The sequence below is a fragment of the Scyliorhinus torazame genome, chromosome 1 (genome assembly GCF_047496885.1).
Source record: "Scyliorhinus torazame isolate Kashiwa2021f chromosome 1, sScyTor2.1, whole genome shotgun sequence".
NCBI classification, from domain to species: domain Eukaryota; kingdom Metazoa; phylum Chordata; class Chondrichthyes; order Carcharhiniformes; family Scyliorhinidae; genus Scyliorhinus; species Scyliorhinus torazame.
The window spans coordinates 17,968,040-17,986,072 of record NC_092707.1 but is presented as its reverse complement, the minus strand read 5'-3'; the positions used below and the strand labels follow the sequence as shown (position 1 = coordinate 17,986,072).

General features: G+C 41.7%; 1 protein-coding gene across 2 annotated transcripts in view; it reads right to left on the bottom strand.

Moving 5' to 3' along the window:
• Positions 1-697: 697 nt before the first annotated feature.
• Positions 698-18,033, bottom strand: part of gnb1l (guanine nucleotide binding protein (G protein), beta polypeptide 1-like) — a 55,489-nt gene continuing 38,153 nt past the window's right edge. The window contains exons 3-7 of one of the 2 annotated variants that reach the window (XM_072472985.1): positions 13,303-13,428; positions 10,462-10,624; positions 8,662-8,760; positions 6,011-6,226; positions 698-2,607 (exon numbers count right to left, since the gene is read on the bottom strand). In XM_072472985.1, coding sequence (XP_072329086.1) covers positions 2,341-2,607; positions 6,011-6,226; positions 8,662-8,760; positions 10,462-10,624; positions 13,303-13,428 — 871 coding nt within the window. In that variant the 3' untranslated portion in view covers positions 698-2,340. The remainder of the gene's footprint in view (positions 2,608-6,010; positions 6,227-8,661; positions 8,761-10,461; positions 10,625-13,302; positions 13,429-18,033) is intronic. The other variant, XM_072473068.1, reaches the window with a different exon arrangement.

Here is an 18,033-nt window from a genome sequence, read left to right as displayed (position 1 = left end):
TGGAGAGGGTGAAATTCGCCTTAAGGGGATCAGTACAAGGGTTCTTCAGGCGGTGGCAACCGTTCCTAGACTTCCTGGCAGAACGTTAGAAGATGGTCAGTAGCGGCAGCAACCCGGGGGGTTCGTTTCTCGTTCTTCTTTTTTCTTGAGTGGCCGTGTATACTTGCATTTGTGTTGATAAAGGTTGTTAATTTACTATTTATGTATATGGGGGGGGGGGGGGGTTGTTCTTTTCTTTCTGTATTTTGTTGTTGATATTTTGTGAAAATGTGAATAAAATTTTTTTTTTTTTTTTTTTTAAAGTCAACCACATTGCTGGAGTCACATGTAGGCCAGACCAGGTAAGGATGGCAGATTTATTTTATTTACCTAAAGGTCATCATTAAAATTTTAACTCCAGATTTGTTTTTAATTGAATTCAAATTTCACCATCTGCAGTGGTGGGATTTGAACCTGTGCCCCCCAGAACATTACTCTGGGCCTCTGGATTAATAGTCCAGTGGCAATGCCACTACGCCACCGCCTCCCCTAGCTTTGGATGACTTTCCTTGTTTTAGACTATTCTAATGTTTCTAGTGTAGCCTTGGATAAAAATACCACTTTGCTTTTTCCATACTTCTCTAGGTGTGTTTCGTGTGCACATATAGGGGAAATGGATTGGAACAACAAGCAAGAAATTAAAAGAATTACAGGAAAATTGCAGGCAAAACCAATTTCTGTATTGTACAGGAAAAGTCTGATCCGGAAGCAGCTTCTGCCAGATCAGTTAGAATAATAAACGGGTGGGAGCAAATACAAATGCCAAACAATTAGAGAAATAAATGGATTACAAACATTAATATATTCCCTTAAAATGGTAATGGTTGACCCAAGCAATAATTGGAAATGAATAAGGACATTAGATTGAAAGCAGAGTTTAGACCATATTTTTGGTATACATTGGTAAAAAACTGAAATGAAATAATGGCCCATGTACAATTTCTGAAGAGACCAAACTCAAGTCACATCAACATTCGTGGCCATAGTCCAACAGGATCGGCTTAGCTGATGTCACCTCATTGTCGACGTCTTTGCTTGCTAAACAAAATGGAGTGAAGAGTCACACAAAGGGGCATTACATATATATATATTTTAAAAACATACCGTTAAAACAAAGGCGTTTCAATTAAATATAGGTTTTATGTTTAAAAAAAAAAAAAAAAATTTCTGTCTCCTTTCCACAGGAAGCATTGTGTCAAACACAATGAAGTCTCATGAGTTTTCACGTTAAATTAATTTGTTAAACCTGTCTCATGCCAACAAGTTGTAGAATTTAGAGCTGTGGCACTGGGTTGCAATGCTTATCTTTGCAATGTACTACCGGATTTTAAGTGGTTCTTTCTGATTTCAACTTTTGTTTTTTGTTTTTGAAATCCCACGGTATTTTTGAAATAGTACGGGAATTATCATGATGTTCCAGCCAACATTTATCCCTCCTTATTTACCCCATTAAAACCAGTTCAAAATTTGATTAACTGGTTACTCACCTCATGGCTGTTTGTGGAACTAGTGTGTGTGCAAATTAGCTGCTGCACTTGCTTGCAAACCAACAGCGATAATGATAATTTTTACAATAATCTTTATTGTCATATATTGTCTTGCATTAACACTGCAATGAAGTTACTGTGAAAATCCCAGAGTCACCACATTCCGGGCCTGTTTGGGAACTCTGAGGGAGAATTCAGAATGTCCAATTCACCTAACCTGCACGTCTTTCAGGACTGTGGGAGGAAACCGGAGCACCCGGAGGAAACACACGCAGACACGGGGAGAATGTGCAGACTCCGCACAGACAGTGACCCAAACCGGAATCGAACCTGGGACCCTGGTGCTGTGAAGCAACAGCGATTACAGTTCAAAAGTAATTCATTGACTGGAAAGGGTTTTACATAGAACATACAGTGCAGAAGGAGGCCATTTGGCCCATCGAGTCTGCACCGTCCCACTTAAGCCCTCACTTCCATCTTCTCCCCCTAACCCAAATTAACCCTCCTCACCTTTTTGGACACTAAGGGCAATTTAGCATGGCCAATCCACCTAACTTGCACGTCTTTGGACTGTGGGAGGAAACCCGAGCACCCGGAGTGATGGGATGTACAAGCTCCTTCTTTACTTATACATTTTCTTTAATTATAAATTCAACCCATAAAGAAAATAAGAAGATTACAGCCATAATAGAATTACAGTACAAGATGCACAAGATGCTGGCTTACATCATCCATTACCAATCAAGCAATATTGTTCACACAGTCTTCAACTTTGTCAGAAAATGGATGATGCTTTTGTATAAAATTAACTCTTTCATGGCTCGTTGTAGAGAGACCATAAACTTATGCGCTGGTCTTTAGATCCTGCGGCCATAAGCCTTTCACTTGAAACAACATGATCTGAGAATGTGACGCAGTGGATGCTTGCTGTGTGGTACGGTAGAACTGCCAGAGGTTTCAGCTTTTTCCAGCCAAAGACTCGGACCCGATGATCCCAGCCAGCTGTGGCTAATATCTTCTTGTCTTGGCGGATGCAGGTGTCAGCTATCCCAGCATTTACTAGTGACATTGTTTGCTGCAACTAAGGAATTAAATTGGAAATAAGTATTATATTTTTAGTAAAATATTCAGCATCTACTTCCCCCCCAGTGATTTCCACTTTGTTTCAACTTTTAGATACTGAACTGTTTTTATGCCATATTTTTAACAAAAAGTGTTAATGTAGTAACCAGTATATGTGATAACTTTCAAAACCTTGATAAAGGGCTTTAGTGAGACCACAGCTGGTTTAATGTGCACAGCCTTGGTCTCCATAGCTAAGAAAGGATATACTTGCCTTAGAGGTGATACAGTGAGATTTCACTAAATTGGTTCCTGAGAAGGTTGTCCTATGATCAGAGACTGAGTAAATAAGGCCTATAGTCTCTGGAGATTAGAATAATCAGCAGTGATCTCATTGAAATTGTCGTGGAAATTATAATAAAGACAAATTCTTCGATGTTCGATTTAAGGAAATTTATTTACACAAATATATTTGCGGAGAGAGAGTATTCCGGCTGCATAGACAGTGCACCGCACTCGGAGATTCGATTGAAGGAAGCATATCTTTATAGTCTGAAATAACAGCTAGAAGTAAACAGCCATGTTTATATTAAATAGACCTTGGAAAGTACGCAAGATGAAATACGTAGTACGTATGTTCTTGCCCTTGGCTAAAAACAACTCGAGTACACATTTTGTTTCAGAGGACAATGTGTTATCATAATAAGGCCGAGACCAAAATATTAAGCAGTATTTCGTTTATGTTACCTGACCTACTTATTTTTGTTCAAAAGCAGTGTTAAACTACATAGTTAAGCATTTCCCAGCATGCTTCTAAGTTGGCAACTCATTAATTTCCCTTCCACAGAAACATACAAGATTGTGAAGGGATAAGGGGGTTAATTCTCCGAGAGTCAGAGTTTTACGGCACAGAAAGAGGCCCTTCAACTCATCTTGTCTGCTCCGGCCATCAAGTACCAATCTATTCTAATCCCATTTTCCGGCACTTGGTCCTTAGCCTTGTAAGCGAGGGCATTTCAAGCGTTCATCTAAATGCTTCTTAAATGGCGTGAGGGTTCCCATTCGACCACCCTTTCAGGCAGTGAGTTCCAGATTCCCACTACTTTTTCCCCCTTTTCCTCAAAACCCTTCTAAATCTCCTGCTCCTGACCTTAAATCAATGTCCCCTAGTTAGTGACCCCTATCTACGTTCCTCATAATTTTGTATACCTCAATCAGGTCCTCCCTCCGTCTTCTCTACTCCAAGGAAAACAACTCCAGCCTAACCAGCCTCTCTTCACAGTTGCAGGTTTTCTTTTTAATACGTGGAATTCAGCTACAATATGACAATAGTTATGACTCAATGTTTTGAACTATTGTTCAATGAAGCACAATACTGATATAACCAGAACATTTAACCTCAGGGGAATGAAACGAATCTCAGTATGATTGCGCACATATCTTTGAAATATAACATAAAAAAATCTTTTCAGACAATAATATTTAACTCTGAAGACATGACTATCTTAAAACAGCAGCAGCATTCAATCACAATGAATAATGCAGCAGATGTGAAATATGTTTTTGGTATTGTGATCTGCAGCTTGTTTTGATAATAGGTCAAACTGGCAAAGAAAATGTGCAGATTGTCAGGAGAGAGAGGTAGTTTTAAGTCATCTATATTTGTATTTGTGGGTATTAGAAACAAGGTATGGCTTTAAGTAAGTTTATGTTTGCGTTTCAATGTAAGAAAGGGTTAAAACTGTAGTTAGCTTCACTTCAAATTGTATTGTAATTAAAAGTTTACGACGTGAAAACAAACAGGTTTTAAAGAAAGACTAGGCTGTTGCTTAGTAACCAGGGGCCCACACTGAAAAACACTTATGTTTCAGTTGGAACCAGATAACTGAGAAGAAAGTAGCTCTCACAAAAACTGCTAGCCGTCAGGCAAGACAATGGAGTAAGGGGCAGAAAATAAGTCCCCGAAGCTAAAGAACAGATAGTTCGAAAAACCAGGGAATGAAAAGAGGGGTCCCCTGGAAGACTGAGGTCAAAGGGATAAAGAACTAGAATCTGAGCAGGATACTGTTCACTGAAGTTAACGAAAGGGGCAGACAGTCTCCCAGTTAAAGATAGAGCTGAAAGGTGCAGACCTGGTGAAGTTGGCTAGCGAGAAGTCAGACATCTGAAGTAATCCTAAGGTTGGTGACACCTTGATACGGCCAGTGAAGCAGTGGTGTTCTATTGACATGGATGGGTACCCGAGAGGTTGTGTGGAAGCTTGAATACAGGGAATACTGAAAGGAGAGATTGAAATCCCGGAAGTAGATTCTTGGTGAAGGCATCTGAGAGAAAGCATTTTTTGGGAGAAGATTCCAAGGCGTGTTTCTTTGAGTGTGGAGTTTAGAAACACTCGTGCGGTAGTCATAGTTCAGTGATACCTGTTGGTTCAGTGTGATAAGCATCTGGGGGATTTGATGAGAAATCCAGACAAGTTTTATTGGGTGGCATCTGCCACTCAGTTTCAGAGTGTGGTGTGTCTCAGTTAGCCTTTTGGTTTACATGGACTATGAACTTACCGAGAACATTAAAGTAGAAGATATATTTTGAAACTTGTGTTATCCTTAAAAATCTACGCACACTTGCAACAATATCGGTGGGGTGAAGGTGTAAAGTGGGGTCGCCATAGTCCCAGATGGTCATGGGCTGCTTTCCTCTTTGAGGGGGAGAGCTGACTGGTGGTGATTTAACGCGAGGGTCACCACATCTCAGGGGAGGGGCAAGGTTGAGAATAACTTCAGCCAGTACAGGAATTAAACCCGCGCTGCTGGCCTCGCTCTGCATCACAAACCAGCTGTCCAGCCAACTGAGTTAAAGAAGTATTGTATTATCGGCACTCTTTTCATGTTGAATAAATGTTTTATTCCTTTATTAAAAGTTAATTGGCAGTCCTGTGACTCTGTTCATCTGTGTCTCTGAACAAAAAATAAAAGTTATGGTCTATTGAGGCATGGTTCTATTCTAGGACCCGATTGTCCAGTAGTAACACCAGTTGGGATCGTAACAAGATGAACACAGGCCAAGGTGCAAAATGCTGGCAGAGTTCATCCTCATCTTTAGCTTTTCTGGTAAGCCATTAGCAGATACAGCCTGCTATGAAATTGTGTGTGTTTTTGGCACTAAAGTGGAATAAACAGAGGGTATATGAGCATAATTTTCCAAACGCAAAATAACTCAGAATAGAGACTTTGAAAACGTAGAACATTAAATAATTGTAACATTTCAGTACCAGATAGAATGAGAATCCAGGCAACTCTGTAACTGGTACATGATTAATTAGTTTGGACTCTGCAACAACTCTTCCTCATGACTAAATATTTTTTCAGCATATCAGACTGTTGGCGTAACAGTGAATAAATGACGCACAGGTCACTGTTGCTGACCTTAAGGTTCTGTTGCTTGTCAAGTCCCCAGGAGCTGAGAACATTCTCGGAGGAGCCGGAGATACCCTTGACCTTCTCTGGGTCAAAGTCAAGGCACATGATTGGTTCATCGTGGCAGGCGAGACGGCTCAACATTTTCTTTTCCGATGGGTCCCAGAGGGTCACAGACCCATCCTCGTATCCAACCAATAATAATGCCCGAGAACAGGAAAGAGGCTAGTCATAAAGACAGAGAAAGGGATAGTAACATAGCATGTAATGTGCCATGAGAAATTCACACTGTTGCTGCAGCCCAATATACAGCAAAAGATTCAGACCTAGTGCAACCCATTTTGATAGCAGTAAACATGTATACTTAAAAATGTACAGTTCTCCCAGTGTGACTACAGAAACAGTCTCGGTGGAGAATAAAGTCGCAACTCAGAAAATTGCTGCATAATTTTCCATGTGTTGGAACATGCTCAAGGGGCTGAATAGACTGGTCCTATGTTCTGGTTAACACAAACTTCAGTGCATGAAAAGGTATTGGTCCTCCACCATCAATGGGACTATGTTACATCTGTTGTTGTCACATCTAAATATGTGAAATAAACAGATTTCTTCATTCATAGAACATAGAATGGAATGTGCAGAAGGAGGCCATTCGGCCCATCGAGGCTGTACCGACCCATGTAAGCCTTCACCTCCGCCCTATCCCCATAACCCAATAACCCCTCTTAACCTTTTTGGACACTAAGGGCAATTTAGCATGGCCAATCCACCTAACCTGCACGTCTTTGGACTGTGGGAGGAAACCAGAGCCTCCAGAGGAAACCTACGCAAACACGGGGGAACGTGCAGACTCCGCACAGTCAGTGACCCAGCGGGGAATTGAACCTGGGACCCTGGCGCTGTGAAGCCACAGTGCTAGCCATGTGTGCTACCGTGCTGCTCATGGTCCAAGGTCTTAACAATTCTGAAATTATTTTCAGCACAGTGGTTAGCACTGGTGCTTCACAGCACGTGGAACCCGGGTTCGATTACCGGCTTGGATTACTGTCTGTGCGGAGTCTGCACGTTCTCCCCGTGCCTACATGGGTTTCCACCGGGTGCACCGGTTTCCTCCCACAGTCCAAAGATGTGCAGGTTAGGTGGATTGGTCGCACTAAATTGCCCCGTAGTGTCCAAACATTTGGTGGGGTTTCTGGGATAGGGTGGAGGTGTGGGCTTAGGTATGGTGCTCTTTCAGGGGCCGGCATAGACTTGATGGGCCGAATGGCCTCCTTCTGCACTGTAAATTCTATGATTCTACATTGTTATTTTTCTCTTCCTTTCTCTCTCACGTTTTGCTTTACTACTCTTTAATTTCCTCATTCCTATCTGTAATATTTCTGCCACTGTATTTTGTTTCTTCCTCATTTCCACCATCCCTGGGCTATTTATGTTATTATTATTTTTGCTTTTGTCCATTAACTTTGTCCATCACCACTGCCCGCTTCTAGAATGCTCCCCTACACAGGGTCACAACCAAGCTTCTGTTGAGAAAACAGAAGTTATTTATGCTTCGCAGTCATTTGTTAATTTGGAGTACAATGTGGATTGTTGAGGCTGTATTGGGCATTTTTTAAAAAAAACAGCAAGTGATTCTACAAAACCTAGGGACAATTCTTTGCAGAAATGTGTGCAAACCCTCCTCTCACCCTCCGGGTGCATTCAAATTTTGGACACTAATAAAAGTATTATACAAGCAAAAATAAGTTGCCTGATTGAAAGTGCATATTTTTCACAGAAATATGTTGCCAAAGGTCATGTTGCCAAAAGAGAATCCATCACAACAGGTGTGGAAGATTAAGGCCTGTCCAAAGGCGTGGAAATCAGCTTGGATGGCTGGAAAATCTTCAAAGGCCACATCAGAAATGGTCAATGACACTTCATCAAACCCCAGTGGACAGTGCCTTGGAAACTCTAAATGAGATGTGTACCAATTCCCCTTCCTCATGCTAAAGGTCTAGTAGCTACTCCAACATTTTAACAGACAGGTTGAAAGAGAACCCAATGCAGGCAGAGACAGTCCCACCACTTCCCCATCAAGATATTATTGTGACTATCAGCAAAAACGTACAAAATAAATCACTATCAGCTATGACAATTTGGCTGGGTAATTTCAGAAATGAAATATTTACATCTTCCCAGTACTGTTAACCCCATATACTGCATGCCTTAAGCCACACAAACTTCCCATTAACAAGAGTCGCTCGGGCTGTATAAAAATGTATCATTGAAATATTGAAACTCTTTTCAAATGATCACACAAGGTACATAACCAGCAGCTTTTGTAATTAAATATCTTTCTGAAGGAGTGCCTTGTTAATCCCAAAATAGTCCAAAGCCAATATAATCATTTCCTGCTCGTGACATTTGCAACATGCCAAATTTCTCAGCCAACAACCCAGCCCCCACCCCCTGCACGCACACGCACGAAACAAACAGCGCCTGCTGCTGAACTGTCTGCAACACTTAAGTGCATCTGTGCTGTAAAATTATAGTTTTCTAGATGAAACGGAGACAAGCTAAACAGAAAACAAAAAGAGCACCTGATCAAAACATGAATCACATGCTGAAGGCAAAATGAGTCAGTGTTCAGGTTTCCGCAACACATTAGTGTGTGTTACCTGCCATAATTTCAGACACATAGGCATGCCCAGTTTAGCATCTGCTGGCGGCTTTAGGATCCAGACTGGCGTCTTCTTAGGGAGGTCGAAAATCTTCACCTATGTTGCGGAAGGGTGAAAAACACCATTAGTTCAGCGCTGTGCTCGGCCTACACTTGTTGCGTCCTACATAAAAAGCCATGGGCAACAATTTGGCAATAATTAAGACTGCACAAAGCCGGCCCACCTCAGCTCGTTGCAAAGCAAAACTGCATTGCTACTGCTCCAGAAACAGTTTGGCTCCATCCAAATTATTGTGCTTGGTTCAATACGCTCATTGTTTTCTAAATGTAAACAATCACACTACACTTGTGCACTGTTCCACAAGCTGTAAATGGGTTACCTGGAGGCAATTCGGAAAAAACTAGAAACGGCAACCAGAAACATTGTCAAAGGTGTGAGACATAATACCTGATGTCTAATAACAGGGTGAAAATCACAAGAGTTTATTGAAAATATAACAATTGGAAAGATAGTAATCTAAGATAAAAAGCTGCCAGTTTGGCAACCCAATAAGACAACAATATGTTGTAGAAACAGTACTTTCACTCTATTTTAATTAATTACTATTTGACTGTTCCCTTCAAGCTGTCATGTATAATCTTGTAGTATAAGTACTCTATTCAGTTAAAACAGATGTGTGCACAAAGCAGATTAACCTCATTGTAAACCTCTGCGTATGATGCGTTTTTGTCCTGCAGTTAATATTAACTTTTTCTATGAATATTTCACATTCAGCGCCTTTGTCAAAGCTCAACATTTTAAGGATTGGTCTCTATTTTTATTTCTTCTTTTCAAATGTTGACAACACTTCATTCAAGCATGCCCTGTCTATATGTGACGCAGTGTCAGCTATGCCTCAGTCATTCGCACTCACTTCGGAGTGTGAAGGGTGTGAGTTCAAGCCTACGTCAAGGACCCGACCACAAAATCAAGGCTATTGCAGTAATGAGGAAGTGCTGCACTGTCAAAGGTACTGTCATTTGGCATAGACATTAAACCAAGGCACTGTATGCCTGCCCTCTCAGATGGATGTAAAAGATCTCATGGCACTTCTAGAAATTATCCCCAGCCCATACCGGCTGAGGTTATTCATGAAGGCTCCGCCTTCTCAGCCTTACTCCTCGCCTGAGGTGTGGTGACCGTCAGGTTAAACCACCACCAGTCAGCTCTCCCCCTCAAAGGGGAAAGCAGTTTATGGTCATCTGGGACTATAGCGACTTTACATTACATTTACTGGCCAACAGCAGGAAACCAAATGATCCGGCCATTAACACACTGCCATTTGTGGGATTTGGCAGTGCAGAAATTGGCTGATGGGTCTCCATCAGAGACTCCATGAGATGGGTCTCACAATAGTGACTGCACTGCACAAGTGCTTTATTGGCTATAAATCACGTTTTGGAATGTCCCAAGTTGTGAAATGCACTGTAGAAACGCAAGTTCTTGCTTTTCTTATGTTGACAGAAGAGGCAGCTCTGAGTTCTTTATTGTTCTTTCATTTAGTTAAAAAAAATATTTCTCCAAGACTGCGTAACCAACACTGATTACAATATGTTACAAAATGTGCCAAAAATGCAAAAGAAAAAGTAGTTTTCCTCCATGCATATGCAGGTAGACAAAATTGAGACAATGTTAAAAGAAGGCACTTTGCATTGATTCAGACTATTCAGGAGAGTTTGCCTGAACAGATCCTGAGCAAGGGCACCTCCTATCTGTGTAGTATGATTAGCACATCCATATGGTAAATTATACAATTACCTCTGACAGGGTGCTGCCCGGTGCAGCTAAAAGGTAATGGTCAACACCTTTTTGCATTAGCGAACATTGACAGAATCCATAGCTATTCAAAGGAATGTAGTCAATCACTCCAGTGTGCCCTCCGGATAGGTCCCATGTGCAGACAGCTGCATCCCGACCCTGGCTGCAAGAAAATAGGGAACACATCAAAACAAAGCAGAATCGTGGCCATATTTCCTTCATTAAATTAGCAACAATTTGCAATCAGAATAAAGCTTTCTTTATTTGCAATGATTTTAACTCATGAGAAATTAAGCTATGGCCTAAAGATTTGAGGTAATTTTTCTTTTAAACAATTCCAAGTCATAAACAGAGTATTCTATAGTTCGGAATCATTTTTGACCCTCCTCTCCCAACAGCAACCACTCGAGATGTGTACGATTCCACAGATGCCAGTGGCTCGAGTACTTATTCTAAGAGACCACTTTCCACATGTGTTCCTAAATCTCCCTATGTTTTAAGCATAGGTCACAATGCAAAGTCTTACTCGACAGCCACTCTGAAGAACCCAAAGCAGTGACGTGCGAAAGGGCCAAGGTCTATACGTGGAATCCCTTTCTCTTGTAAGTCGTCAAGCTGAGCAGGATACTTCACCAAAGGAAGAGGGACAAAAACGATAGGCCCAAAAGCTTTTTGCTGGACAGCAAGAATAGCAGAGGGAACAGATGTTAGCCAACATTCCACTGCCAGGCTGCAGGAGAGTAAAGGCCCCAAGGCAGATAGAGCAGCATTATTGCAAGTATCAGCAGACTACTTATTAATACAACCTAGCCTAATCCTATCCTTCAACACACATAAGCCTTCTCCAATACACACGCGCGTGCGCGCACACACACACATACACACTGGTAAGATTAATTAGATAGCCAACAGGAATAACATTGAATATTTTCCCTCCTTAATCCAGAGATATCAAGTTAAATTATAATGCTTATCTATAATGCAGAACAGTTAACTCAGCATTTTACATATGCTGATCTATAGCTGGCTCCATAGCTCAGTGGTTAGACCACTGGTCTCGTAAAAATGGGATCGCGATTTCAATTCTCGCTGGAGCCTATGATTGAAATTTGGCAGCACGGTAGCACAGTGGTTAGCACTGTTGCTTCACAGCGCCAGGGTCCCAGGTTCGATTCCCAGCTTGGGTCACTGTCTGTGCGGAATCTGCACATTCTCCCCGTATCTGCGTGGGTTTCCTCCGGGTGCTCCGGTTTCCTTCCTCAAGTCCCGAAAGACGTGCTGTTAGGTGAATCGGACATTCTGAATTCTCCCTCGTGTACCCAAACACGTGCTGGAGTGTGGCGACTAGGGGGTACTGTCAGAGGATACAGCAGGAATTAGATCGTTTCGAGACTTGGGCGGAGAGATGGCAGATGGAGTTTAATTCGGACAAATGTGAGGTAATGCATTTTGGAAGGTCTAATGCAGGTAGGGAATATACAGTGAATGGTAGAACCCTCAAGAGTATTGACAGTCAGAGAGATCTAGGTGTACAGGTCCACAGATCACTGAAAGAGGCAAGACAGGTGGAGAAGGTAGTCAAGAAGGCATACGGCATGCTTGCCTTCATTGGTCGGGGCATTGAGTATAAAAATTGGCAAGTCATGTTGCAGCGTATAGAACCTTAGTTAGGCCACACTTGAAGTATAGTGTTCAATTCTGGTCACCACACTATCAGAAGGATGTGGAGGCTTTAGAGAGGGTGCAGAAGAGATTTACCAGGATGTTGCCTGGTATGGAGGGCATTAGCTATGAGGAGCGGTTGAATAAACTCGGTTTGTTCTCACTGGAACGAAGGAGGTTGAGGGGAGACCTGATAGAGGTATACAAAATTATGAGGGGCATAGACAGAGTGGATAGTCAGAGGCTTTTTCCCAGGGTAGAGGGGTAAATTACCAGGGGACATAGTTTTAAGGTGCGAGGGGCAAGATTCAGAGGAGATGTAAGAGGCAAGTTTTTTTACACAGAGGGTAGTGGGTGCCTGGAACTCGCTGCCGGAGGAGGTGGTGGAAGCAGGGACGATAATGACGTCTAAGGGACATCTTGACAAATCCATGAATAGGATGGGAATAGAGGGATATGGACCCGGAAGTGTAGAAGATTTTAGTTTAGACGGGCAGCATGGTCGGCACAGGTTTGGAGGGTCGAAGGGCCTGTTCCTGTGCTGTACTTTTCTTTGATGTGGAGATACCGGCGTTGGACTGGGGTGAGCACAGTAAGAAGTCTTACAACACCAGGTTAAAGACCAACAGGTTTGTTTCGAATCACTAGCTTTCGGAGCACCTGAGGAAGGAGCTGCGCTCCGAAAGCTAGTGATTCGAAACAAACCTGTTGGACTTTAACCTGGTGTTGTAAGACCTCTTACTGTGCTTTTCTTTGTTCTTAGTGTCATATTATAAATCAAGTGACATAATAAAGATTACACCTTTGACTAGATTTTGACGTTTTCACTGAATCTCTGTAATAAAGTACCACAATAAAAAAAATTCCCTAACCTTCGCAAACTTATCTTTATAAATGAAGTTATTTCCTCCCATTAAGTGTTGTGAAAGATCTTCTGATAACTCAGCGACTTTGCCAGTGAGGCCAAGAAGGTCCCAAATTTGATCCCAGATTGTGCTGAGTTAGTTGAACCCACCTCAATACCCTCTGTTATCCTGGGCTACACCTTGATCTAACTTCCTCTGCCTTAAAGCATGCATTCTTTGTGTTTCTTAGGAATTTCAACCACCAGGCAGCGATCTCTACATTTGCAGGTGGACTTTCCACTGCTGGAGGACCAGATTTCAGAGCATAACTAACCTGATGAGACAATCTCTCCCTTGCAACGTTTGTATCCATAAAACAGACTGTCCGCTGTGGCTTTCGAGCACTTTATCTGCCCTGTGTGTCTTTAAGTTCCAGATGTGTATTAGTCCATTGGCTGAACTGTTCGAAGAAAAATTTAATTTATATGTTCATCACGTATATCGTATTAAACAAAAAAGCTGAAGCATAATTCTCCAATTCAGCAAACAAAGCTCATGGCATGAGGAATAGTCAGTGTCAGGGGTTCTTGGTTGATTTACGGCAAAGCGTTGTCTCACAACATGTCTGTAATTGCAGGATACACTGTAAAGTGAGATTTTCACTGGCCAATCTATGATCTACTCTGGCGCAGCATAAACATTATAAAATAATTAAAGCATAATGGACAATTATGGTGCTCAGCTCGGCAACTGCTAAATGCCATTAGAGTGGTCCAGTGCAAACTGACACCCATGATCTCCCACAGACTGAGCTCCTGATTTCAACTGTGCAAACGATAAAGCATCAAGCCAGTGTCTACCACGTCTCACAGAGAGTAGAAACCTGGAATCACAAGCGACCTTAGATCAGTGTTGTGTAACTCAAATGCATTTGCAGGGGCCTTGCGAACACACAAACATACAATTAAGGAGCTGGAGAAGGCCATTCGGCCTCGAGTCTGCTCCACCAGCAAGGTAGCATAGTGGTTAGCACAATTGCTTCACAGCTCATGGGTCCCAGGTTTGATTCCCGGCTTGGGTCACTGTCTGAGCTGTTATGGGCCAGGGTTTAGAAAAACCCAAAGTGTAGCATTGAGTTCACCTGACCCACAACTTTTAATAGATGGTGGTATGGGGAGCACACGGCCCACTCTACTGGTGTGGTACAGCAGAAATGGAAGAGTATTTTTTTTAAAGCAAAACAATGTTTATTCTATGAACTCAAGTTAACCTTTTTAAAACATACAGTGAACATCTTAGCAACCATTAATTCAAATACAACCCCCAAAGAATACAACACTAAGTAATCCTTAAGCTGTCCTTTTAACATCCATAAGACTTTTAAAAAAAACTTTAAACAGAAGCACATCAGGTTAAAGTCACTACTCATAGCAGTTATTAGTTTTAAATCACCAAAGGATCGATTTACAGTTTTAAAGATTACAGAGAGAGAGACTAATACCCCTTCTGGCTGTGACTGCAGCTATCCAGCTCTGAAAACAAAACTATAACACACCCTGCAGCAAACAGTCTAATACGAAAGTAAAAAGCTGACAGACAGCCCAGCTCCACACACACTCTGACATCACTGATTAAGGAGTTCTTAAAAGGTACATTTCTTAAACACCCATCTCTTAAACGTACTCTCACATGACACCTCCCCCCAAGAAAAAAAAATAAACCATCAACTTCAAGGTGGTTTCATTTTTCACCTTTTCACTATCCTTTAAGAAATGCACACAGTAAATATACTTTTTCGTTTCAAAAAACAACACACACAAACAGGTATAATAATATAGTCCATTTTTTTTCCCGTTCTTTTTCCTCCAACTGAAATCCTTCTGGATTGACAGTCTCTTTGAACAAGGAGGTCTCTGCATGATCCATCCATTTCTCTACGCCTCAGCATTTCTCTTTAAAGTCAGATACTTTAGTTCCATCTGATCACCGAGTCCCTTGTAATTCTCCAACACAAGAGCATTGGTTATCACAGCTTTCAGGCAGTCAAATGCCTGTTGAAAGTCCGCTGTCCACTGAAATTTTTTACGCTTCTTCAGCAAGCCTACCAGTGGAGCAATCTGAAATTTTTCACCAATATTCGATCAAATCCACTCATGCCAAGAAATCACATTATTTCCCTTCGTCTCAAGGGTATCGGAAACTCCCCAATAACTTTTGTTTTCACATCCCGTGGGACCATTCAACTCTGTCCAATTGTATGGCCAAGGAAAGTGACTTGGGCTTTTCCAAATTCACTTTTGGCGAGGTTCATCACCAAACCCGCCTCCTGAAGTCGATCGAATAACTCCATCAGATGTTTCAAATGTTCTTTCCATGTCTGGCTGAAAATTACCAGATCGTCGATGTATACCGCACAATTGGGTAATCCTGAAACAACTTTGTTAGTTAACCGTTGAAATGTGGCTGGGGCGTTTTTCATGCCAAATGGCATAACTTTGAACTGGTATATACCATCTGGAGTCACAAAAGCTGAAATCTCCTTCGCCCTTTCGGATAAAGGTACCTGTCAGTAACCTTTAAGTAAATCCAGTTTGGAAATAAAAGCTGATTGTCCCCTTTCTCAATGCAATCCTCCAAACATGGGATAGGATAAGAGTCCGTTCTTGTAACTGCATTAACCTTTCTATAGTCCATACACAACCGTTGGGTACCGTCTGGTTTTGGTACCACTATGAGTGAGCTCCATTGGCTGCAACCCACTTCAATTATGCCATTTTTAAGCAGACTCTCAATTTCTTTGTTAACCTGTGCCAATTTTAAAGGGTTAAGTCTATATGGATGTCGTTTGATTGGAACAGCATTTCCCACATCTACATCATGTATAGCCATTTTAATACTTCCCAATTTATCTCTACAAACTTGCCCATGTGATATCAATAACTCTTTCAGGTCAGTCCGTTTTTCCTCTGGAAGGTAACTCAACAATTTATCCCAATTTTTAAGATCATATTTAATTTGAGGTATGTCAAATTCACAGTCATCTGGATTTGGTTCGTCACTTTGAATTAGAATCATTAAAACCTCCTCCTTTTTCTCTCCCCTTTCAAAGTACCTTTTAAGCATATTCACATGACACACACAGTGAGTTTTCCTTCTATCTGGTGTTTTTAACCACATAATTGGTTGATGGGAAATGTTCAGAATGGAGTACAGTCACAAGTGGAGTACCACAAGGATCTGTTCTGGGGCCGTTGCTGTTTGTCATTTTTATCAATGACCTAGAGGAAGGCGCAGAAGGGTGGGTGAGTAAATTTGCAGACGATACTAAAGTCGGTGGTGTTGTCGATAGTGTGGAAGGATGTAGCAGGTTACAGAGGGATATAGATAAGCTGCAGAGCTGGGCTGAGAGGTGGCAAATGGAGTTTAATGTAGAGAAGTGTGAGGTGATTCACTTTGGAAGGAATAACAGGAATGCGGAATATTTGGCTAATGGTAAAGTTCTTGAAAGTGTGGATGAGCAGGGGGATCTAGGTGTCCATGTACATAGATCCCTGAAAGTTGCCACCCAGGTTGATAGGGTTGTGAAGAAGGCCTATGGAGTGTTGGCCTTTATTGGTAGAGGGATTGAGTTCCGGAGTCGGGAGGTCATGTTGCAGCTGTACAGAACTCTGGTACGGCCGCATTTGGAGTATTGCGTACAGTTCTGGTCACCGCATTATACGAAGGACGTGGAGGCTTTGGAGCGGGTGCAGAGGAGATTTACCAGGATGTTGCCTGGTATGGAGGGAAAATCTTATGAGGAAAGGCTGATGGACTTGAGGTTGTTTTCGTTGGAGAGAAGAAGGTTAAGAGGAGACTTAATAGAGGCATACAAAATGATCAGGGGGTTGGATAGGGTGGACAGTGAGAGCCTTCTCCCGCGGATGGATATGGCTGGCACGAGGGGACATAACTTTAAACTGAGGGGTAATAGATATAGGACAGAGGTCAGAGGTAGGTTCTTTACGCAAAGAGTAGTGAGGCCGTGGAATGCCCTACCAGCTACAGTAGTGAACTCGCCAACATTGAGGGCATTTAAAAGTTTATTGGATAAACATATGGATGATAATGGCATAGTGTAGGTTAGATGGCTTTTGTTTCGGTGCAACATCGTGGGCCGAAGGGCCTGTACTGCGCTGTATTGTTCTATGTTCTAATTCATTTCACTTAATTTCCTTTCAATCTGATACGGTCCACTAAACCTAGCTTTTAAAAGTTCACCTACCACTAGTAACAATTCTGAAACTTTATCTCCACTGGCAAAACTACGAACTTTGGATTTCCTGTCCGCTACCCATTTCATCACATTTTGTGCAACTTTTAAATGTTGTCTAGCCAATTCACCTGCTCTATTCAATCGTTCCCTAAAATTTGACACGTAATCCAATAATGTAATTTTCGATTTCTCACTCACCAATTTTTCCTTAATCAATTTAAGTGGTCCTCTGACCTCATGACCAAAAATTAGTTCAAAAGGACTAAATTTGGTTGACTCATTATGTGCATCCCTAATTGCAAACAGTACGAATGGAATTCCTTTATCCCAAGCCTCTGGATAATCTTGACAATAAGCCCTCAACCTTGTCTTTAATGTCTTATGCCACCTTTTTATCGCTCCCTGCGATTCTGGATGGTACGCAGTTGACTTAAATGGTTTTATTCCTAAGCTATCCATAACTTCTTTGAATACCCTTGAGGTAAAATTTGATCCTTGATCCGATTGTATTTCTGTGGTTAGTCCATATCTAGTAAAGAATTCAAGTAACTCCTCCACAATCTTTTTAGCTGTAATATTACGTACTGGAATAACCTCTGGAAACCTAGGAGACATATCCATTATAGTCAAAAGATATTGATTCCCACTTTTCATTTTAGGAAGCGGTCCTACGCAATCAATTAGGACTCTTGTAAAAGTTTCCTCAAATGCTGGAATGGTTATTAAGCTCGCTGGTTTTATCACTGCTTGAGGTTTCCCTATCACTTGACATGGGTGACATGATTGACAAAATTTAACTACATCTTTATG